The sequence below is a fragment of the Hylobates moloch genome, unplaced genomic scaffold, assembly GCF_009828535.3.
Source record: "Hylobates moloch isolate HMO894 unplaced genomic scaffold, HMol_V3 SCAFFOLD_19, whole genome shotgun sequence".
Taxonomy (NCBI): domain Eukaryota; kingdom Metazoa; phylum Chordata; class Mammalia; order Primates; family Hylobatidae; genus Hylobates; species Hylobates moloch.
The window spans coordinates 35652582-35679503 of NW_026652294.1; the positions used below are offsets into that span (position 1 = coordinate 35652582).

General features: G+C 56.1%; 1 protein-coding gene across 3 annotated transcripts; it reads left to right on the forward strand.

Annotated features, from left to right (window-relative positions):
• SMTNL2 (smoothelin like 2) lies at nt 1-25285 on the forward strand. 3 transcript variants are annotated; one of them, XM_032138203.2, is made up of 8 exons: nt 1-80; nt 8233-8320; nt 8764-9006; nt 9665-9740; nt 11003-11185; nt 12394-12511; nt 12746-12897; nt 24334-25247. In XM_032138203.2, exons 2-8 carry the CDS (start codon nt 8266-8268, stop codon nt 24458-24460), a joined length of 954 nt encoding a protein of 317 aa, XP_031994094.1. In that variant the 5' UTR covers nt 1-80; nt 8233-8265; the 3' UTR covers nt 24461-25247. The 3 variants fall into 3 exon arrangements, with proteins under 3 accessions (XP_031994094.1, XP_031994093.1, XP_058287487.1); XM_032138202.2 differs by lacking the exon at nt 1-80 and adding an exon at nt 511-985 and having other exon boundaries at nt 24334-25285; XM_058431504.1 differs by lacking the exons at nt 1-80; nt 8764-9006 and adding an exon at nt 511-985 and having other exon boundaries at nt 24334-25285.
• Nucleotides 25286-26922: the final 1637 nt, after the last annotated feature.

The window sequence follows — 26922 nt, forward strand, 5'->3', positions numbered from 1 at the left end:
TCAGGGAGGGGACCCCACCACCTGTCTCCTGCCTGAGGTCTTAGAACAGATCCAAGAAATTCCAGGCGAAGGTCCCACAGGTGAGCGTGTGCCTGCGAGAGCCGTGGCCGCTGCATAGGGAGGGCCCCGCGGGGGAGGGCGGCAGCTCTGGGAGCTGTAGGTGTCCCATTAGCGCGGGAGTCTCCGCCCCCAGCAGAACCTGGGCCTGGCGGGTGAGAGCCCCGAGCGAACGCGTCAGCCCGGGTGTGCTCTCCACGGTCCACGGGGGGCCAGGGCCTTCTTCGGGTGGGCCCGCCGCCCCTCCCGCAGGCCGCACGCTGCTCCTCCGGGGTCGCAGGGCTCAGTCAAGAGCCCGGGAGGGGAGAGGCTGGGCGAGCTCTCCCTCCGCACCGTCCCGCTGGGCTCCAGGGCAGGGGGGTGTCCCGGAGTCGGCCCCGGCTCCGCCCCCGAGGCCCCGCCCCGCGCCCGCCTCCCCGGCCGCCCCTCGAGCCAAGCCAGCCGCGGACGGCCAGTCGCGGCCCGGAGCTGCGGAGCTCGGATCTTCTCCCCGCCTGGCCCGCTCTCGACCTGCGCGCTCCGCTGGGCCATGGAGCCGGCCCCCGACGCCCAGGAGGCGCGCACTGTGCGCGAGGCGCTGGGCGGCTACGAGGCGGCACTGGAGGGTGCGGTGCGCGCGCTGCACGAGGACATGCAGGGGCTGCAGCGCGGCGTGGAGCGGCGGGTGGCAGAGGCGATGCGCCTGGCCGGCCCCCTGGCGCGCACGGTGGCCGACCTGCAGCGGGACAACCAGCGGCTACAGACGCAGCTCGAGCGCCTGACGCGCCAGGTGGAGGCGCTGGGCTTGGCCAGCGGGATGTCCCCGGTGCCCGGCACTCCCGGCACGCCCAGCCCCCCGCCCGCGCCCGGGGTTCCCGACCGCGCGCCCCGCCTGGGCAGCGCACGCTTCGCCAGCCACGCCACCTTCTCGCTGTCCGGCCGCTGCCAGGTGAGCCCGGGGGAGAGCGTGCGCTGGCGCCAGGGAGTGGGGCTCGGAACCGGGTGCCGCCCCTTCGCCCCGACTGCCTGCATCTGCGCGCGTCTGCGGGGTTGGGGCCTCCACCGGCCGCTCGGACTAGGTGATAGGGGTCCTGCCGCCCCTCCGGAGTTGGAGAGGGCGGGGGGAGGACCGCTTAGCCTGCCAGCTGCACCTGTCTTGGTCCTCCGCCGTTTTTTAGAGCCAGGCTCTGTTTGCTCAGAGTCCTGTCTCCCTCTCTCCTCTGTCCCACGACACCAACGGCTTGGGCGCCGAAGTCCAGCCCCTGACTGTTCAGCACTGCCTGGAGCCACGCAGGGCATGTTGGAATGGTCAACACCCCTGCCTGCCCCCCCACCCTCCATTCACGCTCCCCTGCGTTGCCGCTTCACTGAGGCCTGACGGCTCCGGTTATTGATTAACTCAGATTGAGAACTCAGGTCCCTGGATGGGTGAGGAGGGGACCGAGGGGGACGCGATCAGCAGCGGCTTTTGGGAACTCTGCATCGCAGGGGGCAAATCCCTTACCGTGAAGGGAGAGAGGTGGAAATCCGCCTTGAGCCGTGTCTAGATTCTTCGGGTCAGTGACTAGCCAGAGGCCCACACCACGTGGGGATGGGGCAGAGGCCGACGTGGACCAGTCACTACCTTGCGCATGGGCCACCCAGAGCGGTTAGAATGTTTCCATGGTGTGTGCAGTGGCCCGTGGGTGGGATTTTCCATCCTGATCAGGTATGTGCTCTCGGATTGGGTTCCCAGGATCTGGGGCTGTGTAGCCTGCACCTGCTCCCTCCTTGGTGCAATCCGTGGGGCACTCAGATTTCCCGCTGTGGGCTGGGCTGGACCTCAGGGGGCCTGGAGGAGGGTATCAGATTGAGCCTTCCCCCTGGAGGTCCCATCTAGGGTGGGAGATGGCCCCAGACCAAGTTTGGGCAGACAGAGATGTTTTGCTCCAAACACAGTAGTTAGCCCCTTCTCAGTGGGTATCCCAGCAAGGCTTTCTGCTGGGGGCCTGGGGCTTGCTGCTACTGGTGCAGATGGGGGTGGAGTGGGGGCTGTGCATGAAGCCTCAGAAAGGCCGAAAGTACTCACTGGTGAGTGCAGCCTCAAGGTATGCGAGTGGAGTGGGCAGTGGCGAATGCCCCTAGTGTGCTAGGCAGAGGAGCTGGGCTTTGTCCGGCCTGTAAGAAGTTCTTAAACATGTGATGGTGGCAGAACCCGGGAGTATCCCAGTGCTCCGTGTGAAGTGTCTGGAAATGCGGATACACTTAAGTCTGTCTTATGAACATGACACTCTACATGACCATGGTCTAAAATCACCACTGTGAGCTCACACGTGCCTCATCAACTGTGTCATCGGTTGTTTCTGAGGTTTTATTTGAACATGCATTTGCTATTTGTCTGCTCATAGCAGCTGCTGTCCAAATTAAAAAAAAAATGTCAGAGTCACATATACGTGTAGATGTGTGTGTACACACACACACAGAGAGAGAGAGAGAGAGAGGGATTCTCTCCAGTCGTGATTTTTGTCAATGGAGATTAGCCATTGTTCACTAGCACCAAGCTAGTCCTCTTGGTTAGGGGTTGGTGGGTGAAATTCAGGATGAGGGTCTTCTTTGTGTCTGGCAAGCCTTCTTAGGGGTGACTGGAAGGTGGAGGGTGGCTGGAGGTGGGTAACTTGATTGTGATGGTCCAAGGAGAAAGGAAAGGTCTGAGCTGGGCCATGGGCCGTGGTGTGTAGAGGGGCTGCCTTGGACAGGGTTTCGGAGGGGGAATGAGCAGATGGGGTGTCTCAGAGGGGAGCTCTGACTTGGGGGACTGCTGGGTCACAGATCTGGGGGGAGATGCTGGGTTCCACCCGGGTCGTGCTGAACATGAGGGGACTATGGGAACTGCAGGTGAAGCTGTCCCAGAGAAGGTGGATTCATGGATCTGGTGGTCCAGAGAGCGAGCAAGCCTGGAGATTAGGGAGCTCTCTGGGCAGAAGCAAAGAGTCCGAAGGAAATAAAAACCAGACCGGGGAACTGCCAGGGAGTGAGAAGGACCTGAGAATGCACTCTCAGCAAACCAGAGAGGGAGCCCTCCTGGAAGAAGAGGCTGGGGTCAGCGAGGATGCATCAGCCTGTTGGGGAGCGAGGATGGAGACCCGGGCACCCAGGGGCGTGAGCAGCAAGGGTAGCTGAGCACTGTGGGTGGAGCATGGCGATGGTCCCCAGTTGGGTTAGAGGCTCTGCACCCCTTGAGCCTTGGCTCCCGGGGCCTGAGGCAGCTGCCGCTGGGCTGACCCCAGAAGCACCAATCCCCATCTCTCTTGCTGTCCTCCGTCTCGGGAGCATTGTCACAGCCTCCAGGCCAGTGTGCGGCATGGAGAAGAGGGACTGTGTGGAGCCATCCACATGCTCTGGCTCGTGTGCTGTGACCAGCACTATGTAATCAGGAGCTTGGTCACACACAAGGAGCCAGGGCTCAGGGTGAGACTGGAGTGTGGACCACGGACAGAGAGTCACAGCCGCACGCCACGCTGCTGGGTGTCCGACCTCTCAGACTTTGTGTCTGTGTAGTGGGGGTCTGGGTGGGACAGTTTCATCCCATCCACATGAGTCAGGGATGGCTGTACTACCTGGCATTGTAGAGGTTGGTGTCACGCTGCCCCTCTGTAACAAGCAATGACATTTAGAGACCCAGTTGCTTTCAAACTGGGGACTGAAGGACTGGAGGTAGATTGTCTCCAGTATATAAATGTCCCCTGAATTCAATGCAGGAAGGGTTGATCAAGTAATCCTGTCTGGCTGGGAGCAGGGAGCTGGGAGCCAGCTTGGGGCCTGGGGTGGATGGTGGCAGCCTGAAGCCAGGCCCAGGCCCCAGCAGGTTGGGCCAGAGCTGTGGCCTGGAAATGTCATCCTCAGCTGAGCTGGAGCCACTGGGTCCCTATGCCCGAGGCAGCAGAGGCCCCAGGAACAGCTGCCAGGAGCCCCATGTCAGAGGCCTGACCATGAAAGAAGCCAGACTCGCCTTATCTGCCTTCCTTTCCCAGACACACTGCGATAAGAGAGTTAAATGCTTTAGGGAGAAGTTTGAATTAAGTCCTTTCAAACGGTGGTGTGAGTGGAGGAGGGCCGGGTCAGCAGCATGAACTGTCTTAGGATGGGGCTGTGGCTCTGCGTGGGCCTCGTCCTCATGGATGGGCCTGTGCAGATCAGGCAGCACCCAGAAGGCCTGAAAGATTCTTCCTTCCCCCACAAAAATGTCTAAAAGCTTTTCCAATAAGAAGGCCCCTGAAATCAGACTTAGCTCATCACCCTTCCGCCTTTCCCATGAGTCTCTCAGGCCTGGGCTCCCTCATGGGGCATCTCCCCCTTCTCAAAACGAAGCCGAGCTGGGGAATCTTGGGGGGTACCAGGCCAGCTCAACAGGACTTGTCCCCAGCTCCAGGGCTCTCCAGCGATTTCTGCCCCGGTCCCAGCATGCCAAGGCCCCTCCCTGGTTTCCTTCTGCATGACGGCAGCAGGCTGCCCCCATCAAAGGACAGCAGTAGCCCACTGGGGACTGCGGGAACAGCTCGTTCCAGCCCAGCCCTTTGGTTGAAGAGCTCTGAGTTCTGTGAAGGTCCCACTGGGTGGTGACCCCAGTCCTCCGCCTTTTCCTCACACTCATTGGCTCAGACAGATCCCGTGGGGCCGGGGCTCATACTGACCCAGGTCCTGGAAGACAACTTTGCCTTGAGTTGTCCTCTCTGCCCCCTAGAAGGCCAGAGCACTTTGTGGACAGAGCCCTGGATTGGGGTGGGAGACCCGAGTCCCGTACTTTGGCTCTGCCACTACCTTTAGCCATGGTGTGGGGTTTAGGGGCTCCCCCTGCCCTGCCCCGTGTCTTGCTTTCCCCATCTGTGTGATGATGGGTTGGAGGGCGGTCTCAGAATAACCCCTTCCACCTTGACCTAAGGCACGGGCAGACCCCTTTCCCCAGGTGAGGAATGCTTCTAGTCGTGGGGCAGGGGAGCTTGGGAGTCTGGGCTCAGCCCCACACCCCAGCCTGCATTAGCCCAGCCCCTTCCCCTCCTCCCTTTGCCGGAGAACCCTTAGCAGCGATCCAACCAGAATAGAACTTACCTGCCAGTCTGGTATAGCGCCTGGTCCCCTGGGGCATCATGGGGGTTGTTGAGGGGGCTGCAACGTGCAGGGACAGGCATCTGTGGAGGACCCCCCCACCCCCCCATAGAGATACATATTTCCTGGGAAAATGGTTTCACCCTCAGCCTTTCCCCCCAGGGCCCATGGAACCTGTCAGACGAGAGTAGGGTGGGTGAGGGGGCACGGAGACCCCAGAGCCTGGTGACCATGGGGGCCGGGGTTCCAGCTGGACTGGCTGGTTCTCCTCCCCCTGCCGACGTGGTCCACATGGCCACAGCATGGCTCTAGGGGCACCCATTCTGCTCTGTGTGCTGGGAGACACCCTGTGCTTTTCTCGCATTCCTGAGAATGAGCCTGGTCTCTCCTCCTCTTGAATCAAGAGCTGAGGGGTGGCCTCCTCTCCGAGGCTGGCTCTTCCCAGGCTGTGGGTCCTATCTGCTGTGAGCTCCCCAGTGACCCCATTCTGCAGATGGCCCCCTCATTTCTCAGCCTATAAATGTGGTCTTGCCTCTTCCTTCTGGAAAAACCCCTCAGACCCCTTCCCCCGGCTCTGCTCAGGGCTAAAGTTACTGTGCTGTCTTCATTTCTCTGGGACCTCTCCCCTAGATGGTCCCCCGCCCTCCTGTCCCCCGCCCCCCTGTCCCCCGCCCCATGCTTCTGATCACCCATGACCTCTTCTTTTGCTGAACCCAATGGATGCCTGGTTGGATTTCCTCTTCACCTTTTCCTTGTCCCCAGGCTGCCTTTGGACGCACCTGGCTTCTTTTTTCTTTTTGAGACAGAGTCTCGCTCTGTTGACCAGGCTGGAGGGCAGTGGTGCAATCTTGGCTCACTGCAACCTCCATCTCCTGGGTTTAAGCGATTCTCGTGCCTCAGCCTCCCAAGTAGCTGGGACTACAGGCACCTGCCACCATGCCTAGCTAATTGTTGTATTTTTAGTAGAGATGGGGTTTCACCATGTTGGCCAGGCTGGTCTTCAACTCGTGACCTCAGGTGATCCACCCGCCTCAGCCTCCCAAAGTGCTAGGATGACAGGCGTGAGCCACCCCACCCAGCCCCGTGCCTGGCTTCTTGACTCCCTTCCTTCCTGGCCTTGGCTTTCTCAGAATTCTTCAGGGGCTCCTCCTACGTCTCTGGCTGCTCCTCATTCTCCGCAGACCGCTCTGTTGCTTCCTGAAATGTGGGGGCCTCATCCCAGGGGCCCTAAGCTGCTCTTCCTCTGCTGGGCTTCCAGGAGCCCAGTGGATGCCCTGACTCCTGTTTTTCCATGTTCATCCTTCTTTTCTCTTAAACTCCAGACTCAAAACTCCAGCTACCTCCTCAGCTCCCTGATGCTTCAGGTGCCCCAGGCCCTCAACATGTCCCAACTGAAACCCTCATTTACCCCCTAAACCTGCCATGACCCATCAAGTCTGGGCTTGGGAGAGGCTTGGCACCCTTCCTCTTCCATGTCCACCCAGTCTCCCGGCCGGATCCCTTTTCCCCGAAGCTCCGAGTCCTTCTTGCCCATGGCCCTCCCAGTGTCCCATCTCCCCTCCCCAGCTTCCTGCCCAGGACGAGTGAAGTGTCTTGCCATCTGGTCTCCACTCTCTGGCATCTTCTGAAGGGTGTTCCTGAAACACAGAGCTGAGGACCTTGGGCTCCTTCTTGTCTAAGGCGTCAAGTACCCAGGGCCGGCAGCTTGGGCGGCAGGGCACTTCTCCATCTGCCTGCGTCCTGGACGGGCGTGATCGGGATACCTGTGCCTTGATATCTCTCTGCAAAAGCAGACATCACTCTGCTGGGCGTGCTCTCCCTTGCTCGTCTACCGGGCTCACTCTGGATGTGGCTTAGGCACCCCTGCCTCTGAGAAGCCCTCCTTGCCCCACTGGGTCGGATGAAGCCTGTATGAGGCATCCTTATCCTGACACGGCCCCCTCTGTTCACCAGCCTGGCTCCCCTACCAGACTGATTTCCACACAGCAGGGTGGCACCTCCTGCACTGGTTGCAAGAGGAGCTGAGCCATCTGGGGCCAGGGATGCATCATCATTCGCCTGGGAGCCTTGTAGACCAGGGGACATCTGGGAGAGGCACAGCCGACCTCTCAAGCCGCTCGTCCTGGGTCTTGGTGGAGCCCCCACCAGCCCCACAGACACTGTCAGCCCTTCACATGACCTCGCTGTGAGGAGGGCAGGACCAAGGTTGAGGGCTTCTCCCCTGGCCACACGTCCCAGCTGTTTTTCCCTATATGACCTTGGGCAGGGCACATGCCCTCTCGGAGTCCTCGGGCCCCATCTCTCAAATGGCTCTGGCAGCACCTACCTGGGAGGACAGTTGCTGTAAGTGGTGTGCCCAGCAAAAGGGCTGGATGTTTGGTAGATGCCAAGTGGCACTTCCCTAGCCTGCTCCCGTTTCTCAAACAGGGAAACAGACCCCGGGAGCTGATGTGGCCCAGGTCACATGGGTGGGTGGCAGCACAGCCTGGATCCCAGGCTCCCCACTGGCTCTTCGCCTTGGCTGTCTTGTCTGCCCCCACCTGCCCCACCCACTACTACTGCCCAGCCGGGACGCATGAGTTGCACGGAGCTGATCAGGTGCTTGCACTCTGCAAGCCGGGTAAATCTTGTGTCCCCGCCTCCCATGCAAAGGCCTCATCGTGACCGGGGCTCTGTGGCTCATCGTTGGCCCAGAAGGACCCGGTGCCACTGGTTCCTGCTGCCCCTGCACGGGTAGCCATGCCGACCTGGCCCAGCTGAGAGGGGCAGGGGGCCAGGCACTCCTGACCCCATCATCTGGTCCAGCCTGGGGGAAAGGATGAGGTGGCCTAACGTCATTGGGACCCTCAATCTTGACTTCTGTCCTCAGCTTGTTGGGACTGTGGGAGGAGCCCAGTGGAGGTGTTTGCCTCCCAGGATCTCGGGTTCAGCAGTTGGAGTGGGGCCATCCCAGCTTTTGTTGTGTGACTTGGCCCATCACTTGCTTCCTGGGGGCTTTCTCTCAACATGATTGGTGTTTTGCCAGAACATGAGGGGATTTGGGGGTGGGCAGCTTTTGGGGGTGGGCAGCTGGCCCTAGCTGATGGGGTCTCGGTGACATTTGTGTCTCTGTAGAGTTTGGATCACGACGAGGCCAGTGAGTCGGAGATGAGACAGACCTCAAACTCGTACATCATGGAAAATGGGCATCAGCCGGGGGCAGGTAGGGCTGAGGGCAGAGGACGGGTGGCTGGGTAGGTTTGGGGGTTAAGTAAGGCCTTGGTCAGGCGTCGGGGGGACTCTATCCTGAACCCCAGCAGGGAGAGAGGCTGCCAGGAGAGCAGCGCCATTCAGTAGAACTTGTGAAACACAGAGGGAAGTTGGGAGATCTCAGGAGGTAGTGAGCTCTCCTGTTTCTAGAGGAAAGCAAGTAGAGGCTGAGGAGCCGACTAGTATTTATGAAGCTGGCCATGAGGGGAAGTTGGGAAAAATCCACTCTGGTTGGAGCAGTAAGATATCCCCAGTAGGGGAGGTCAGGCAGGCTGGAGCAGTCAGGGAGGCTTTCCTAGAGGAGGTGGGAGGAGGGCCCAGGAAGGCTAGAGCCCTCCTGGGAGGTCTCAGACCCCTGTGGCTGCCACAGCTGACCATGCTGGTCACATGTTCCAGGTCCAGGCGATGAACCCCCTGAGATTGCCCAAAACTTCTCGGCACCAGATCCCCCCAGGCCTCGTCCCGTGAGCCTCTCCTTGCGGCTGCCCCACCAGCCAGTCACGGCCATCACCCGAGTCTCTGACAGGTTCTCTGGGGAGACCTCAGCTGCGGCTCTATCACCCACGTCTGCTGCCACCCTGGGGGCCCTCAACCCAAGCCCCAGCGAGGCCACCACGCCCTGGACTCCCAGTCCTAGCGGTATGAGCTGGAGAGCGTGGCCTTGGGACAGACCTCCCCTTGGGATGGGAGAGGGAAGGCCGGGGCTGGGGAGTGGGAGTTGGTGGGTGACATGGAAAACAAGGGGCTAAGCCCAGCCCTGCCTCTGCCTGCCATGTCAGCCCCTTCCCTTAGCCCATCCTCCCGGGCTCCTGCCCAGAGATGCTGTGAAATAGCGTCATCCCCTGGTGGGGGCGACCGTGGCTTTTATTACAGTTGGAAGGTGGCCTCTTGCCCTGCACATTGGGCACTGTCCCCCTCCCTCAAGGCCCCAGGCCTGACTTGGGCCTGTGGCCAGGCCTCTGTGGTAGGTCCTGGGGGAAGCCGTGTGGGCCTCTATAGGGAGGGTTTGGGAGCAGTGTTCGCTGGATACAGGGCACGGCATGGGCCCTGGGCTCTGTGCTCTCAAGAGCAGGGCGGGGACAGTTGAAAAGACCTCTTTGATGCTGTTGCTGTGTGTGCCCATCCTCCTTTCTCCTCCACTGTCTGCTGAGGCAGGGCCAGCTTAGCCCAGAAGGTTAGCTCATCCATGCAGTGATGCCCGGTAAATGAGGCAGGGCCAGGTCAGAGGAAGGGAGGCTATGGCAGGCCCTCCCTGGGGCCAGGGTTTGTTACTTCTCTCCCTCTCTCTCTTCCACAGAGAAGAATTCCTCTTTCACGCGGTCTGTGTCAAGCTCTGGCTACGGGGCAGTGACAGCAAGCAAACACAGTGACAGGTGAGTCAGGGCCCGTGTTCCTGTGGGGTCGCTGCACCCCGGGTGTCTTCTCTGCTTTGGACACAGGCCGCCCAGAGTTGGCCCTGGGGTTGGTGCCTCCACAGAAGGCTTGGGGCTGGATCTCGGGAGCACTGGGCGGCAGGGTTGGGGGAAAGGTCTGAGCAGGGGGAGTGAGGCAGTGGGCCTCGGTGGAGAGATTCATTTGGAGAAATATGGTCACAGGCTGGTTTCTTTGTGGACCCTTCAAGTCAGTCAAAAGATTGGAGGAGTGGCCGGGCGCGGTGGCTTACACCTGTAATCCCAGCACTTTGGGAGGTTGAGGCGGCTGGATCACCTGAGGTCAGGAGTTCGAGACCAGACTGGCCAACATGGCGAAACGCTGTCTCCACTAAAAATACAAAAATTAGCTGGGCACGGTGGTGGGCGCCTGTGATCCCAGCTACTTGGGACGCTGAGGCAGGAGAATTGCTTGAACTCGGGAAGCGGAGTTTGCAGTGAGCCGAGATGGTGCCACTGCACTCCAGCCTGGGCAACAAAGCCAGACTCTGTCTACAATAAATAAATAAATAAATAATAAATAAATAAATAAATAAAATAAAATATAATAAAATATTGCAAGAGGCCTCTCAGCCAGCAGGAGGGAGAGGATAGGAGCTTTGTCTTCTTCTGTCCCAGCCAGCTGGGGTCCCTCGGAGCCCGGAACTTCCTGCCCACGGGCTGCAAGCAGGGGCAGGCGAGCGGGGCCTTTCCTGTGGCACAGGCCTCCCCCACCCCCCGGCCAGCCACCAGGACTGTGATTGGGGGTGGGGGTAGGGTAGCAGGCTTGGCTTTTTTTTTTTCTTTAATAATAAAAGGAGAATTGTGACTTTCTGGCAAACCGTTCTGGGGAAAACAAAGGGGGTCTTATCTCATGGTGGTGGAGGCAGGAGGCCTGGTCCCTCCGGGGCTGGTTCTGAGCACACCTCCTGCCTGAGGAGGGGGTCCCCCTGTCCTCCCCAGGCATTGACACCTGCAAAGGGGTGGTTATGTCCAGATCGGAGCCCAGCGTCTCCTGAGTTGAGCCTATTGGCCAGTCCCTCCAGCCAGCACAATTCAGAAAACCTGCCAAACCAGCTAGGGACCAGAGCAAGGGGGCCTCCTCTCTGAGCGCCCATCACGGTGCAGGCTGCCTTGTCCACACTCAGTGCAATGGAGACCTTGGGGCCTGGTGAGCTCGTGATGGCTGCTGGGCCCAGGTCCCAACTCGGCGATTCTCTCCTCAGCCCACCGCTGGTGACACCACCCCAGTCGCCCGTGTCCCCACAGCCGCCAGCCATAACTCAGGTCCATCGGCAGGGGGAGCGTCGCAGGGAGCTGGTGAGGTCGCAGACGCTGCCCCGCACCTCGGAGGCGCAGGCCCGGAAGGCGTTGTTTGAGAAGTGGGAGCAGGAAACAGTGGCCGGCAAGTACGGATGCTCACTCACAGACAGGCCCGGCCCCACGGTGTGCCCAGGCCCAGACGGGGGTTGGGTGGGTGCAGCAGAGCAAGGCTCAGCCCTGTCCTGTTCCCCAGGGCGCTGTTGCCCAAGATCTCTTGGGCAAGGCACAAAGTTAGGGCTGGGCCACAGGGCAGGTTGGGGGGACAGGGGACCCCAGTTGTTGGGGGAAGATGGCTGTGAGGCAGGGAGCCAGGAAGACCTGGTGAGTGCCCCTCTCTCCTCCTCCATTCCCGAGGCTCCCTGTCCTGTCTCTGGTGCCCGGAGGCTGCCCTCGCACCCACATTCCCCAGGGGTTGTGGCACCTCTAGTTTCTGGGCATGACCGGGGACTGGATGCGGACTGGGATTCCTGGCCAGAGCTGGGAGGCCCAGCCTGGGGTTGGTCTTGCCCGAGGACCGAAGGTGATGCCACGGGGCCGAGTGGCCTCCAGCCCACTGCTGGGTCTCGAGAGGTGGCTCCTCGGGCTCCGGCCCACCTTTGCATATTCAGCCAGTCCTTGTGTCAGTGCATGGTATTGATGCCTGCTGTGTGCAGGGTGTGGCCCCAGCGTGGTATTGATGCCTGCTGTGTGCAGGGTGTGGCCCAGGCCTTGTGGGATAATGAAGACAACAGCCAGTCCCTGCTCAACTGTAGTGAGGGGGACCAACCCAGGACGTGTCCCCACTCACCCCAAACAACCTGGTCCAGGCCATTAGGGACTGTCCTTTGGGCCCAGAAGAGGAACTCATCCCTCCTGGCTAGGAAAAAGCCACCAGGGAAGGAGGCACCCCATTAAGAGGGGAGCTCAGAAGGAGGGGTGGGAGGAAGGAACCGGGAAAGGTGTTCCAGGCAGAAGGCAGGGGCCTAGGGCCATGTGAGCCAAGGTCTTCTGTCTCAGGATTCCCACGTGACCCCTGCTTCCTGGGTGGGGAATAAACAGGGGACCTGGAGGGCTGTAGGGGTGTGGATGGTCCTGCCACATACCATCAAAGGAGGCTGTGTTGCTGGTATATGGGGCCGTGCCGTGGACATGGGCACAACTGAGCCCATGTGTGCCACCAGCATCTCCCCTGGGTGAGCAGAGCAGGTGGGGGCACCCTCCCTGGTGGTGCAGGGACGGCCTCCCCTGCCCCAGACCCGCACTGGGAGATGGCAGCTGGAGGGGCCCCCGCAGCAGGCCTGCCATCTCTCCGCAGGGGGAAAGGCGAGGCCCGGGCCAGGCTGAAGCGGTCGCAGAGCTTCGGCGTGGCCAGCGCCAGCAGCATCAAGCAGATCCTGCTCGAGTGGTGCCGCAGCAAGACGCTGGGCTACCAGGTGAGCCCCGGCTCCCCTCCAGCTGCTGGGACCCCCGGCCAAAGGCTTGACCAAGCGTCGCCCCTGTCCTTGTTCTCCCACCTGGGCAGGAGCCCGCTGAGGCTGGGGTTAAGGGGTAGGAACCACAGTAATTATGCCTTCCGAGTGGGTGCCTAGCTGCCCATGGCGTATGCTGAGAAACTCCAGGAATCCCGTGTCTAGGCTCCCGCATTGACCCCACTCACGCTGTTGCAGCACGTGGACCTGCAGAACTTCTCCTCCAGCTGGAGCGACGGCATGGCCTTCTGTGCCCTGGTACACTCCTTCTTCCCCGACGCCTTCGACTACAACTCCCTGAGCCCCACGCAGCGGCAGAAGAACTTCGAGCTGGCCTTCACCATGGCCGAGTGAGTATGGTGGCTCCTGCTGGCTACCAGCCCCAGCCCAGTCCCTGAGCCCAACTTCTTCCCCAGGTGGGGCACGGGGGCGAGTGGGAGGTGGGGCCGCTGTCTGCAAAGCTGAAGGACCCTGGGGCCATGTGGTCTGTGTACCTCTTGTGCAGATGGGAAGACTGAGGCCTGGAGAGGGATTTTCCCAGAGTCACTCAGCACTCAGTGGTGGAGGGGGACTCTGTTCCTGGGGACCTGCCCTCTTTGCTGGGTGCCCAGCTTCTGAGGTGCACTCTGGGAGACCAGCCACAGACCAGGCATGAAGGGCAGCAGGACAGTGTCCCCCAAAGCTCTGAATCTGTCCTCTCTGGACTGATGGAGAGATGCCGTTGCTTGCATGAGCCACAGCTGCCAGTTAGCAAGAAACTGAATAAGACCTGGGCCACTTAAAAGGAGATTTTTGCTTCCAATAAGATTTTCCTTCCCAAAATGGTGTTCTAGCATTTATTGTGAAATTGCCTAGCTTCTTAGGTCCCACCTCTAGGGTGAAGATTTCGGGGTGGCTCTGGGGTCAGGAGGCACCTGGAAAGCCAGTTTGGGATTCGGTTTTTGGCCGAGGGCCTCAAGAGAATTGGCAAAGTCAGGTCTGTCTGCCAAGGCTCCAGCGGGGAACAGGGACACAGTCAAAAACTGGGCGCGGAGAGTTCAATAAAGGGACCCTTTACAAAGGCGTAGGCAGGAATGCGGTCGTGGGTCAGGCCTCATGCAGCAGCCCCGGGATAACAGCAGTGCAGCAGATGCCAGCCCGTGGCCTGGGTGGGGAGGATTGTCTGATAAGAGCTGCGCTTTGGCAAATGGTTGCAGTAAGCTCGCTGCGACCTGGCAGGGAGGGAGCTGTGGATAAGTGTCCCAACCTCACTCCCCTCCTGCCTCACGCCCCGGCCTCTTGGTGACTGAACCCAATCTGAAAGCAGAGGGCCAGGGCTGTGGTTCATCCTGGCCCCCAGGGCAGGGAGCAGGGCACAGATGAGTGGTGTTCAGGGCTGCCCAATGCTAAGCTCTCTGAAGCTCAGAGAGAAGTAAGGCCGTCCCCAAAGCCGAGTCTTCTGGAGGGCGCGTTTGTTATTCTCTCCCTGCCTTTGTGCCTTATGTTGTCAGCCTCTGACGTCGGTCTACAACCGACCATGTATGTTTCTGGTCTGAGTCCTCAGTGCCCACATTTAAGAGTGGTCCTTGGCCGGGCGCAGTGGCTCACACCTGTCATCCTAGCACTTTGGGAGGCTGAGGCGGGTGGATTGCCTGAGCTCAGGAGTTCGAGACCAGCCTGGCCAACACAGTGAAACCCTATCTCTACTAAAATACAAAAAATTAGCCAGGCATGGTGGCAGGCACCTGGAGTCCCAGCTACTCAGGAGGCTGAGGCAGGAGAATTGTTAGAACTCAAGAGATGGAGGTTGCAGTGAGCCGAGATCGCGCCACTGCACTCCAGATTGGGTGGCAGAGTGAGACTCCATCTCTTAAAAAAAAAAAGGGGGTCCTCATGGGCTTGTTGGGTTAAAGGAGCCTCACCCCAGGCCTCACCTGCCTTCCTCATTCCTTTCCCAGCCCAACCACCAACCACCCAGCCCCGGCCCCAGCCCCGGCCCTGGCCCACCACCCTGGCCCCTGAGCCTGGCCAGGGAAGGAACCAGAGCCAGTGGGTCTTGTAACCTGCACTTGGTTTTGTAAGTCTCACTTTGACCTGAGACAGCTGCGCCTCTCTGGGGCAGCAACTCTCACTCCGAGGGCAGAATCGAGACTGGCTCTGAGCTCCTCAGCCTGAGTTTTTGGAATATCGGTATCAGCCCTGTTATATTGCCTTGGATGACGCGCTTGGACTCAGCCCCCTGGGGTCACAAGAACTCCTTGTATACTTTAAAAGCCTGTCTTGGCTGCTTGGGGTTAGCTGTCATCCTAATTGCAGAAACAGCTCTGAACCAGCGTGTTGTGCAACTGGATCCAGACGATGGTGAGGTGGAGCCAAGGGGAATGGGTGGTGCAGGGAGCGGGCAGCTCATGAGGATGGGGCCCAGCTGCCGAAGCCCAGACATGGCAGCCGTTAATCAGACTGTCAGAGGACACAGGGTCAGGGTATCGGGGTGGATACCCCAGCACCCACCCCAGCAGCAAGGTCACTCCAGCACCCACCCCAGCGGCAAGATCATCCTAGCAGCCACTCCAGCGGCGAGGTCATCCTAGCACCCACCCCAGCGGCGAGGTCATCCTAGCACCCACCCCAGCGGTGAGGTCATCCTAGCACCCACCCCAGCAGTGAGGTCATCCTAGCACCCACCCCAGCGATGAGGTCACCCTAGCACCCACCCCAGCGGCGAGGTCATCCTAGCACCCACCACAGTGGCGAGGCCGTCCTAGCACCCACTCCAGCGGTGAGGTCACCCCCACACCCACCCCAGGGTGAAGCCACACTGTCTTGCAGGGTTCTTCATTGTCTAAGTCCAGTGGTGCCCGCTTATGCCCTGGTCACCTTGGTCACCCTCTGCCCTAGACCAGGCCAGGCTGTGGCAGGGAGAGGGACGCCCCGGGCCATGGGGTGGTGGCCCCGTGCCCCAGCCTGCAAGGAACACAGCTCCCCTTGGCAGCCAGAGCCAGAGCGATTCTGGGCTGTGCTTCCCCAGCACGAGGTTTGAGTTCAGGGAGCTTCTCGACTCCAAACAGATGTTTCTTCTGTTCCCAGCTTGGTGGGGTGATGGGGAGGCAGCGGCGGAGGCTGGTCCAGGTTTTGCCTTCTGCCTTCCCGGAGCACACAGCAGGGTAAAAACGTGGGCCCCGCCTCCCGGTGGCCTGAGCCTGCTCCAGCTGTGGAGGGGGCAGGGAGGATGGGTCTGATGAAGCCGCTGAGATGAGTTCTTGCTTTTCTGCTGACTCAAGGGGGTGGGGAGGGGCATCCACCGCAGGCCTGTGGGGGGAGTTGGGGGAGTTTGCTCAGAGCCTGGGAAGAGGCCTCCCCTCATGACTCATCCATAAGAGTATCTCCCAGGTACTAGGGGGAGAAGGCTGGGAAGACTGGCTCACCTGCCTGGGGCCTCTGGGGAGGACGACAGCTTGGATCACCTCCTTTCTTGGACAACAGGCTGGTTAGAAGAGCTGGCAGGAAAGCGCAGGGACACCTGCCTGAGGATACTAGCTGTCAGTGTCCTCACCGATATTCCTGAGGTTTGCGGCAAAGGCTGAGCAGACGCGCGTGCTGCTAAAGCCACCCAGGGTTGTGCAGGCAGCAGGACCACAGAGTTAAGAAAGGCAGCCTGGGGGCGGGCAGGGTGGGATGAGAGGAGCCTGGGGTCTGACAAAGACAACTTCTGGAAGGGAAAGGGGGACACAGGTCCCCAAACCACGAGTTTACCTTGCGGAAGAATGAAGCATTTCCCTGAGCAAGTGCCTTAAAGGCACAAGGATCAAGTATGCACCAGGGACCTTTGGAGTAAAAGTGGTGTGTGCTGCCCTCCCCCAACCCCCACCTGATAATTTATGGTCCCAGAGATTCCCAGTGGCCTAATCTGTGTGAATGATGCGGCGTTGACAGCACAGTGAGCTTCCCTTGCCTGACAGGTGTTCAGGGTCTGGAACGAGGGAGGACCAGCCCCTTTTATGGAAGGGGCTGAGTCGGGCAGGCGCCTGACCCTTCTGCACCCGTCCTCTCCACCTCTGCAGAGACCCAGTGCAGGACGTGCAGCCCCAGGCTTCCCGCTTGCCCTGCGGGGAATGTGTCCTGCTCTCGGGTTACGCTGGAGCAGAAGGGCCTTCCAGGCTATTTGTAGTGCCCATGTGTCTCTGTCTAAAACCAGATAGGAGGCAGTAGTCCCAGTCCTGGCATCCTGGTCTGCACTTAGAGCAGGCTTAAAAAAATAAAAATAACCCCCAAACCCGTCCTCCAGCTCCCTTACAGGCCAGCCCTGTGGTAGCTGAAGCTCACAATAGACAGGAGTAGGAGAAAACCCTTTCAGCCTTTTCCCCACCCCACCGATACAGGGCGCAAGCAAAGCCACTTTAAATATGGTCGTCGGGATTGGCCGGGCACAGTGGCTCATGCCTGCGATCCAGTCCCAGCACTTTGGGAGGCCAAGGCGGGTGGATTGCTTGAGCTTAGGAGTTTGAGACCAGCTTGGGCAATGTGGCAAGACCTCACCTTTACAGAAAATACAAAAAATTAGCTGGATGTGGTGGTGCACACCTGTGGTCCCAGCTACTTGGGAGGCTGAAGTGGGAGGATCGCTTGAACCTGGAAGGCAGAGATTGCAGTGAACCCAGATGGTGCCACTGCACTCCAGCCTGGGCAACAGAGTGAGACCTCATCTCAAAAATATATATATATATATATACATATCTGTGTGTATATATATATATATGTATATATATATGTATATATATCTGGTTCTTGCTATGGAATGGCATTTAAAGTGATTTGTACTTTCTCCTTTGAACTTTCTGTTTGAATGATTGACTGATTGATTGATTGATTGATTGACACAAGGTCACACTTTGTCTCCCAGGCTGGAATACAGTGGTGCAGTCACAGCTCACTGTAGCCTCAGACTCCCAAGCTCAAGTGGTCCTCCTGCCTCAGCTTCCCAAGTAGCTGGGACTACAGGCACACACCCCCACACCTGGCTATTTTTTTTTTTTTTAGAGATGGGGTCTCACTCTGTTGGCCAGGCTGGTCTCAAACTCCTGGCCTCAAGTGATCCTCCCATTTCAGCCTCCCGAAGTGCTGGGATTACAGGCATGAACCACCGCACTTGGCCTGTTTGAATCATTTAAAACAACCTGTATCATTTTTACAACAGGAGTTGTGTTTGTTTTTTTTAATTTAAAAGGCAATTGGGACGTCTAATGTTTGGAGACTCAAACAGTTTTTATAAAAGTCAATGCTGATCATCACTTTGTTTTTCTCCTGTCTCCCGAGTTTTGTCCAGCCTATGTCTGCAGCTTCCAGGAATCTTGCCGTCACAGGTCAAATATCCCTTATCCAAAATGGCCTGGGACCAGAGGTGTTTTGGATTTTAGAGTTTGGAATATTTGCATTATATAATACTTACTGGTTGAGCATCCCAAATTTAAAAAATCCAAAGGCTCTAAAATCTGAAACTTTTGCCAGGCACGGTGGCTCACGCTTGTAATCCCAGCACTTTGGGAGGCCGAGGCGGGAGGATCACGAGGTCAGGAGATCGAGACCACGGTGAAACCCCGTCTCTACTAAAAATACAAAAAATTAGCCGGGCGTGGTGGCGGGCGCCTGTAGTCCCAGCTACTCGGAGAGGCTGAGGCAGGAGAATGGCGTGAACCCGGGAGGTGGAGCTTGCAGTGAGCCGAGATTGTGCCACTGCACTCCAGCCTGGGCAACAGAGCGAGACTCTGTCTCAAAAAAATAAAATAAAATAAAATCTGAAACTTTTTGAGTGCCAGACATGATGCTCAAAGGAAATGCTCCCTGGCGCATTTTGGATTCGGTGTGGTGAACCTGTGCCATTGAAGCTGGCACCATGTCTCTGAGAGAGAGTGCTCCCTTTGCAGGGACAATCTGGGGTGGAAGGCAGGTGCTTTTTTTTATTTTTTTGAGATGGAGTTTCGTTCTTGTTGCCCACGCTGGAATGCAATGGAGTAATCTCAGCTCACTGCAACTTCCACCCCCTGGATTCAAGCGATTTTCCTGCCTCAGCCTCCCGAGTAGCTGGGATTACAGGCGCCCGCCACCACGCCCAGCTAATTTTTGTATTTCTAGTAGAGACGGAGTTTCACCATGTTGGCCAGGCTGGTCTCGAACTCCTGACCTCAGGTGATCCACTCGCCTCAGCCTCCCAAAGTGCTGGGATTACAGGTGTGAGCCACTGCGCCCAGCTAATTTTTGTATTTTTAGTAGAGATGGAGTTTTGCCATGTTGCCCAGGCTGGTCAAGAACTCCTGACCTCAGGTGATCCATGGAAGGCAGGTGCTCCTGAGGGTCTGGTGTGAGCCATGCCTCAAAGACAGAGAATGCCCTCTGCCTATGGGAGGGGGAATTTGGAGCTCCCCGGGAAAAGAAGTGAGTAAAGAGCAAAGGTGACAGGTGGAGAAGAAAAGAGGGAGCCAGGAGACGGTGGTTGCGTGTTGCATATTGTGACCCCTCCCTGCTCCCCTAGGAACCCCTACACTCTCATGTACTCAACTTAGAAATAACGACAGTGGGAACCAGATGGATCATGGCCCAGTGCCCTGGTTGCCTGCTGGGGAAGCCGGTGATCTGGACAGCGGAGGATGACACAGGGCATGGCATCCACTCCCATCCTGACTGCCACCCTGGACTTGAAGACTTGCCGCCAGGGCAGGGGCCAGGGGTCATTATCAGAGGGTAAATGCAGCCTCTAGAATGAGGAGGGGGTCAGCTTGCTGTCTTCTGCAGAGGGTGGACAACACCCAGAAAATGCCGCCAGGGCAGGGGCCAGGGGTCATTATCAGAGGGTAAATGCAGCCTCTAGAATGAGGAGGGGGTCAGCTTGCTGTCTTCTGCAGAGGGTGGACAACACCCAGAAAATGCCAGCAATTCTGAGGGCCTCCTATGAAGTGGGTTAGGGAGTGGCAAGACCTGGTTCAGAGAGGTGGGTCCTGGGTATCCTTTGTGGGTACAGTTAAGGAACCAGAGCTATTTAGTTCAGAGAAAGACATGGAAGGAAGGTTTTCTTCTGGCATGCGAAAGGTTCTTGCATGGGGGAAAAAATTAGACTGAGAATAAGTAGCCTTGTGCGGTCAGTAGATAGAGAGTACGCACAGGCACAAATAGCATAAGAAATGTCAGAAGAACTTTCTCGTGGTCACAGCATCTGCAGAGGGTTCTGAGCTGACCTTAGAGGAAATTGGGTCCCCTTTCCCTGGACCCCGAGATGGACAAGCTGAGGCAGGGCCTTTACAGAGGTGATTGGTGCTTCTGATGGGGGTGTTTGGATGGTTGGAGGTCCTAGAGTCCTCATGCTGTCCTTACTTAACATGTGGCACCACTGAGGCCACCGCTCTCGGTGCTGATAACCTGAGCATGTGTGGAGCCTGTTTCTACACACCTGGAATCCTCCAAATAGCAGGTATGGGAGTGGAGGTGCCCCAGCTGTGTGGCAGGTGGAAATGATCGTTCAGGAAGGTGAACTCAGGTCCCCAGCCTCTCTGAACTCAGATTTTCTTTTCTTTTCTTTTCTTTTCTTTTCTTTTCTTTTCTTTTCTTTTCTTTTCTTGAGATAGAGTCTCACTCTGTCACCCAGGCTGGAGTGCAGTGGCATGATCTTGGCTCACTGCAACCTCTGCCTCCCATGTTCAAGTGATTCTCCTGCCTCAGCCTCCCGAGTAGCTGGGACTACAGGCATGTGCTACCATGCCTGGCTAATTTTTGTATTTTTAGTAGAGACGGGGTTTCACCATGTTGGCCAGGCAGGTCTCCAACTCCTGACCTCAAATGATCCGCCCACCTCAGCCTCTTAAAATGTTGGGATTACAGGCGTGAGCCACCGCGCCCGGCCTGAACTCAGATTTTCAATCCTTTATCGTCGATAAAGCACCTTTGCATGCCTGCTCGCATCAGAGGGCCAACTTCCCTGACATCGAGCCCTGCCCTGGCCTGTCCCAGGGAGAAAGGGTGCCCGCTCATTGAGCCAAACCCACTCATCACCCCACAAAGCCTGTTGGTTTCACTTACAGGCCACCCGCTACAACCCCAAGCAGGAGGTGGGGAGGGGATCCAGGACAGATGTCTCCATTTCGCCTTGACATTTGGTTTCTGATAGGAGGCCTGGCGTCCAGCCAGCACAGCAGAGCAGGGCCTGCGGGTAATGTTACAGTCTTTGTCTCTGGAGCACACAGCCGCGTGAGTCCTGGTAGAAAGTGCTGAGTGCGTCGTGCCAAACTGGGATGGGTTAGAGGAGTCTTGCTCTCTCACTGGGGTCTCCCCTCTGGCTGGGTTCTCTGGGGAACAAGATGCATACATAAAGACACATTGTGGAATCACAGCCTCATAACAGGCCCACTGGGAGGGACAGCAGAGGTGGTATTCTGATTTTTTCTTTTTTTTCTTTTTTTTTTTTTGAGACGGAGTCTCGCTCTGTCACCAGGCTGGAGTGCAGTAGCACGATCTCGGCTCACTGCAACCTCCACCTCCTGGGTTCAAGCGATTCTCCAGCCTCAGTCTCCCAAGTAGCTGGGATTTCAGGTGTGTACCACCATGCCCGGCTCATTTTGTATTTTTAGTAGAGACAGGGTTTCACCATGTTGGTCAGGCTGGTTTGGAACTCCTGGCCTCAGGTGATCTGCCCGCCTCGGCCTCCCAAAGTGCTGGGAATACAGGTGTGAGCCACCATGCCCGGCCAGTATTCCGATTTTCTGCTAAGGAAATGGGCACAGAACAGTGAAGAAATTGGAGGAGTCGGGGTTTGAACTCTACTATTTTGATTTCACATTCAGGCCTCTTCTCTGTGATCCACCCTGCTTCTTAAAGCAAGGTATGATCATCAAAATGGCAACAAGAATAATCTCTGACTTTTTTGTTTGTTTTGGTTTTGGTTTTTTTGAGACAGGGTCTGGCTCTGTCACCCAGGCTGGAGTGCAGTGGTGCCATCTGGGCTCACTGCAGCCTCCACCTCCCGGCCTCAAGCGATCCTCTCACCTCAGCCTCGAGTAGCTGGGACTACAGGTGCACACCACCATGCCTGGCTAGTTTTTAAAATTTTTTATAGAGACGGGGTTTTGCTGTGTTGTCCAGGCTGGTCTCAAACTCCCAGGCTCAAGTGATCCTCCTGCCTCGGCCTTCCAAAGTGCTGGGATGACAGGCATAAGCCACTGTGCCCGGCCTAATCTTTAACATTTATTAGCTCTTTCGATGTGCCCTTCGCTGTTCCACCTGATTTGCATGGGTTTATAATTTTCATACCACTCTTTCGAGGTGGATATAATTTACAGATGGAGAAACTGAGGCCCGGAGAAATGAAGTGTGTTGCCCGCAGATATATAGCTCGGAAGAGATGGAGCTGGGATTTGAACCCTGACAGCCATGCGCTTACTGATGGAAAAAGAAAAAAAAAAAAAAGACTGGAAACCCCTGGAACTACAAAAGTACACACAGCTGCGGAAGGAAGGGCACTGACAATCAGGCCAAGTGCGATCGTTTTTGCCTTTTTGATTCTGCCTGATAATGTCAGGCCGGCTCCATCTGGTGCCCAGGGGACCCAGGCATACTGTGAGCAGAGTCAGAGGAGGCAGGGGGCGCAGGGCTGGGCATTCCAGAGGCTATCTGTTGTTATTTCAGGACTCGCTGCTGAGATGAGCAGGGCGATGTGTCTTGACTGTTAATGTTCCTCTTCCCACGTCCACGAGGCCTTCAGCCTCCCTCTGAGCCCCAGTGAAAGGCCACAGTGTACACACGAGTCTAAACCAGTGGAGCCAAAAGTTAAACCAGTATTTCCCAGGGCAGGAGGCAGAGGGCCCTGGGGGGCTGGGGGTGGGGCGGCAATGATTTTAAGCAATCTTTTTTTTTTTTTTTTTGAGACGGAGTCTCACTCTGTCGCCCAGGCTGGAGTGCAGTGGCACGATGGCAGGATCTCGGCTCACTGCAACCTCTGCCTCCTGGGTTCAAGCGATTCTCCTGCCTCAGCCTCCCCAGTAGCTGGGATCACAGGTGCCTGCCACCACACCCAGCTAATTTTTGTATTTTTGGTAGAGACAGGGTTTCACCTTGTTGGCCACGCTGATCTCGAACTCCTGACCTCAGGTGATCTGCCTGCCTCGGCCTCTCAACGTGCTGGGATTACAGGCGTAAGCCACCAAGCCCGGCCATGAACAGCATTTTAAAGAGGTGGGGTTGGGGAGGGGCAGGGGAGAGAAATAAACATGAAGTATCATGAGAAAATACAGGTAGTGGTAAAGGTAAGTATTTCTGTGAAACTTTATTTCCACATACATGTAAGCATATGCTGAATCATGATAAAAATATCTTCCTTACTCTGGGTCACATTAAAATAAAATAAAAGTCTAAAAGCACTTTTAGGAAGTAAATGGGTAATTTATTTTTTGCTTTATTAGTTTTGCATTTATTTTAATAACTCAGTGTTCCATATACTATTGATATTTATTTATTTATTTATTTATTTATTTATTTATTTATTTATTTTTTTTTTTTATTTATTTTTTTTTTTTGAGACAGCGTTTCACTCCATCACCCAGGCTGCAGTGCAGTGGTGCGATACCTTCACCTCTTGGGTCCACACAATTTTCCTGTCTCAGCCTCCCGAGTAGCTGGGACTACAGGCACACGCCACCACACCTGGCGAATTTTTGTATTTTTAGTAGAGACAAGATTTCACCATATTGGTCAGGCTGGTCTCGAACTCCTGACCTCAGGTGACCCGCCCGCCTCGGCCTCTTAAAGTGCTGGGATTACAGGTGTGAGCCACCACATCCAGCCTACTTTTTTTTTTTAAACTTAAATATTGGGATTACAGGTGTGAGCCACCACATCCAGCCTACTTTTTTTTTTTTTAATTAAATATCGTTTCACTTCAAATTTAAATACAATATGCCAGGTACTGTGGGTCACCTGTGCCTGTAATCACAGCTACTCAGGAGGCTGAGGTGGGAAGATCACTTGAGGCAGGCGTTCAAGACCAGTCTGGGTAACATAGTGAGACCCCCATCTCTACAAAACTATTTTTAAAAAAGTAGCTGGGCCAGGCGTGGTGGCTCACGCCTGTAATCACAGCACTTTGGGAGGCCGAGGCAGGTGGATCACCTGAGGTCAGGAGATTGAGACCAGCCTGGCCAACATGGTGAAACCTTGTCTCTACTAAAAATACAAAAAAAAATTAGCCAGGCGTGGTGGTGGACACCTGTAATCCCAGCTACTCAGGAGGCTGAGGCAGGAGAATCACTCGAACCCAGGAGGCAGAGGTTGCAGTGAGCCGAGATTGTGCCACTGCACTCCAGCCTGGGCAACAAGAGCGAAACTCCGTCTCAAAAAAAAAAAAAAAAAAACCCTACCTGGCCATGGTGGTGTGTGCCTGAATCACAGCTACTTGGGAAGACAAGGTGTGAGGATCACTGGGGCCTAGGAGGTTGAGGCTGAAGTGAGCTAGAATCGTGCTTACGCCTGGGCAACAGAGCAAGCCCCGTCTCTAAAAAAAAAAAACCCCAAATTAAATAAAGTAAGTCTGTTTAAACGGAAATATGAATTGTATAGGTGGCTCATAAATCTGGGAGTCTGGGAAACCCTGCATTGGGGTCAGTGACTCCAAGGGTTCTGCCAGGGTTATCTGAATTCCCCGCTGGTGGGCCCTTGGGAACCTCTGGCTGCGGGATGAGCTCTGTTCCCGGGACCGAGACGCCGGCCCTGTCGCGGCTGTGGGGTTGGCTGATGGCTGGGACCGCCGTTCTGACGGGGCTTGTGTGTTTCAGGAATCTGGCCAACTGTGAGCGTCTCATCGAAGTGGAAGACATGATGGTGATGGGCCGCAAGCCGGACCCCATGTGTGTCTTCACCTACGTCCAGTCGCTGTACAACCACCTGCGTCGCTTCGAGTAAAGCCCCTGAGCCTGGATTGCCAAAGAGCAGCCCCAGGAAGAGGCCGGGGGTCCGCTTGCAATTCCCCAGCCAGGATGCCCCCAGGAGCCTTGTCGTTTGGTGTGAGAGCGCTGTTTGTTCTGTGGCATGTGACCACGCTCCCCTTCGAGCCCAGCTGTGTTACTGATTAAAAGTACTGCTGAGCTGTGGTCCGACAGCGCTGATCACAGCCAAGGGCTCGGAGGAAAAGGAAAAATCATGAGAGAGAGAGACATTGGTGCTAAGTAATGATCTTCCTAAAGAAATGCTTGTGTTTATAGCTTCCAGAATGCTAATCTACAATTTTCCCTCTGGTGGATTCCATACATCGGCTTTACAGGGTTACAGTGACTACCAAGTGTTTTTTAATCAAAATACCCAGAGTTTTTTTACTTCCTCTCGCGATTGTAGGTTCCTCTCCTCCCTCCCTCTGGGCCACTGCCAGGAAACAGACCGCTGAACCAGCAGCTTGACAAAGAAGACCGCAAGTCTTGGGAAGAAACAGTTTAATCACTCCCAAGTCCTGGGCAACAGATGACCTTCAAGTCACCTCCGCTCTCCGGGGAGATGGGAAGGCTCTCGTCTTGGTCCCAAAGTCCTCCTGTTCTTCCCAGGAGGCCCCACAAGTGTTTGGCTAAGCACAGGCTCTCGGGAATTTAACACTTTTGGGGAAGGAATAGGCCCTTTGTGCTGAGAGAGAGTTTTTAATTCACATCTTTTTTAGGGGATTTGCTGCAGATATTTATAAAAAGTAACTCCTCTGTACCACTGACCCATTTGTACATAAAAAAGATGTGTTGAATTTTGCCTGGGGTTTGTCATTTCTGTTTGGGAGATGGGAGTTCTGTGAATAAGAGACTTTGCACACCTTCCAAGTGAATATCCACTAAATTCCCACCCCTGTTCCTGCACTTAAATCACTGGCCTGGAAAGTTGAAGATGGCATTTGCCATCATCTCTGAGTGTGCCTGTCTCCCATCTCCGTGTTGTGGAAGGAGCGTCAACAGAAAGTTCCCCTTGAGATCTGCCCTCTGGATGTAGACTGCAGTGTTTGTGATAAACAGTGGCCCAAGACAGCAGGGTTTGGGGTGGTCCCGCACTTGGAGGAAGCCCATCAAGGAACGTTGGTTTATTTTCACAGCTGTTTGGTGGTCGGATTTTCATAGAAAAATCTTGAGATTCTATAGAGCTCTAGCCATTAGCTTATTCTCAGCCAAGAATCGTTGCGTAATTGGGTTGGATTTTAGCCATGCAATTCTAAACCTTCCCTTTAAGGAGCGGATCTGTGTCTTCACCTCATGCAGCGGGCTCTCCATACCAGTGCCTGTGTGCCTTTGTGGGGTCCCAAGTGTCCTCTGGGTGGTATATTGGGGGTGGGCAGGAGATCCCTGGGGGTGTCAGGAGGAACGTGGCAGAGGCTGCAGGTGGGTGAGCAGTATTCTCCATGAACTGATTGGTCCAGGCTGCAGTCTTACCCTGTCTCTCGGATATTCCCACGCTGGAAACCATTCCCTTGCTAGCTCTCTGTCTCCTGTACGCTTGGGGAGGTGAGCCCTATTATTAGCAGAGACACATAACTGAAGCTTAGGGTTTCAAACCTAAAGCCAATCTGGGAACACAAGGGCTCTGTAAAAAGCGTGCCTATATGTTACTGGGTCCTTGCACACGTTAAATAGAGCTCTCCCGAGTTGCAGACATGGCCATACGCTCTGCGCATGAAACAGAGCAGATCCTGCCAGAATACAGAACAATTTCTTTTAAACTTTAGGAATGGCGTCCCTCACGTCTCACATTCAGAATGAGACAGACTCGAGATTTTAAAGTTGGTTCCGTGATGTTCTTGTCTATGGTCTTTGTTGGGGGTGGGGGCTGAGGGATCATAAGAGAGTTTATGAGTTTTAAACATGATTTTACCTCTAAGACAAAGCACGAGAAGAAAATCCAGGAGGGTCTCACCGTCCCGAGATATTTGGAAAGCACCGTTTTAGGTCGGGGTTACGCCAAAGCTCCCCGTTTGTGAGACCCAATTTCATCTTGCTTTCTACCCTGGTATGGAGGAATTCACTTCTTTTTTCCCCTTTCCCAAGAGAATTATTTCTTGGAGCTGCTCATAAGAGTCTTCTGTTTTTCCAGATAGATTCCTTCACCTGATTTTTGTTAAAACTTATTAAGTCGGATCAAACTGGCTTGTGCGTTTCCCTGAAGTGAACGTTTCACCAGAGCCACGATGGGTTTGAGCTTTTATGACAGCTGATGGATATTTTTCAGGGCAAGCGAGAGCCTATAAGCACTTTCTGGATGTGATAGAGCACATGCTGGGAGAGGAGACCGCCCAGGCCAGGTGTTTGGAGAACAGTTTGTTAAAGCCAATGAGTTTCGCAAATGTGCTAGACGATGAAGGGTTCTCAGCTTTCCCAGCTGCAGTGATCAGAACTCTGTAACTG

Bases quoted from the DNA above. Each gene is read 5' to 3' on its own strand.
- SMTNL2 (XM_032138202.2), top strand. From the start codon at position 587: ATGGAGCCGGCCCCCGACGCCCAGGAGGCGCGCACTGTGCGCGAGGCG. The intron at 9,741-11,002 runs GTGAGTCAGGGC...TTCTCTCCTCAG, and splicing joins GCAAGCAAACACAGTGACAG to CCCACCGCTGGTGACACCAC. The intron at 12,898-24,333 runs GTGAGTATGGTG...TGTGTGTTTCAG, and splicing joins CTGGCCTTCACCATGGCCGA to GAATCTGGCCAACTGTGAGC.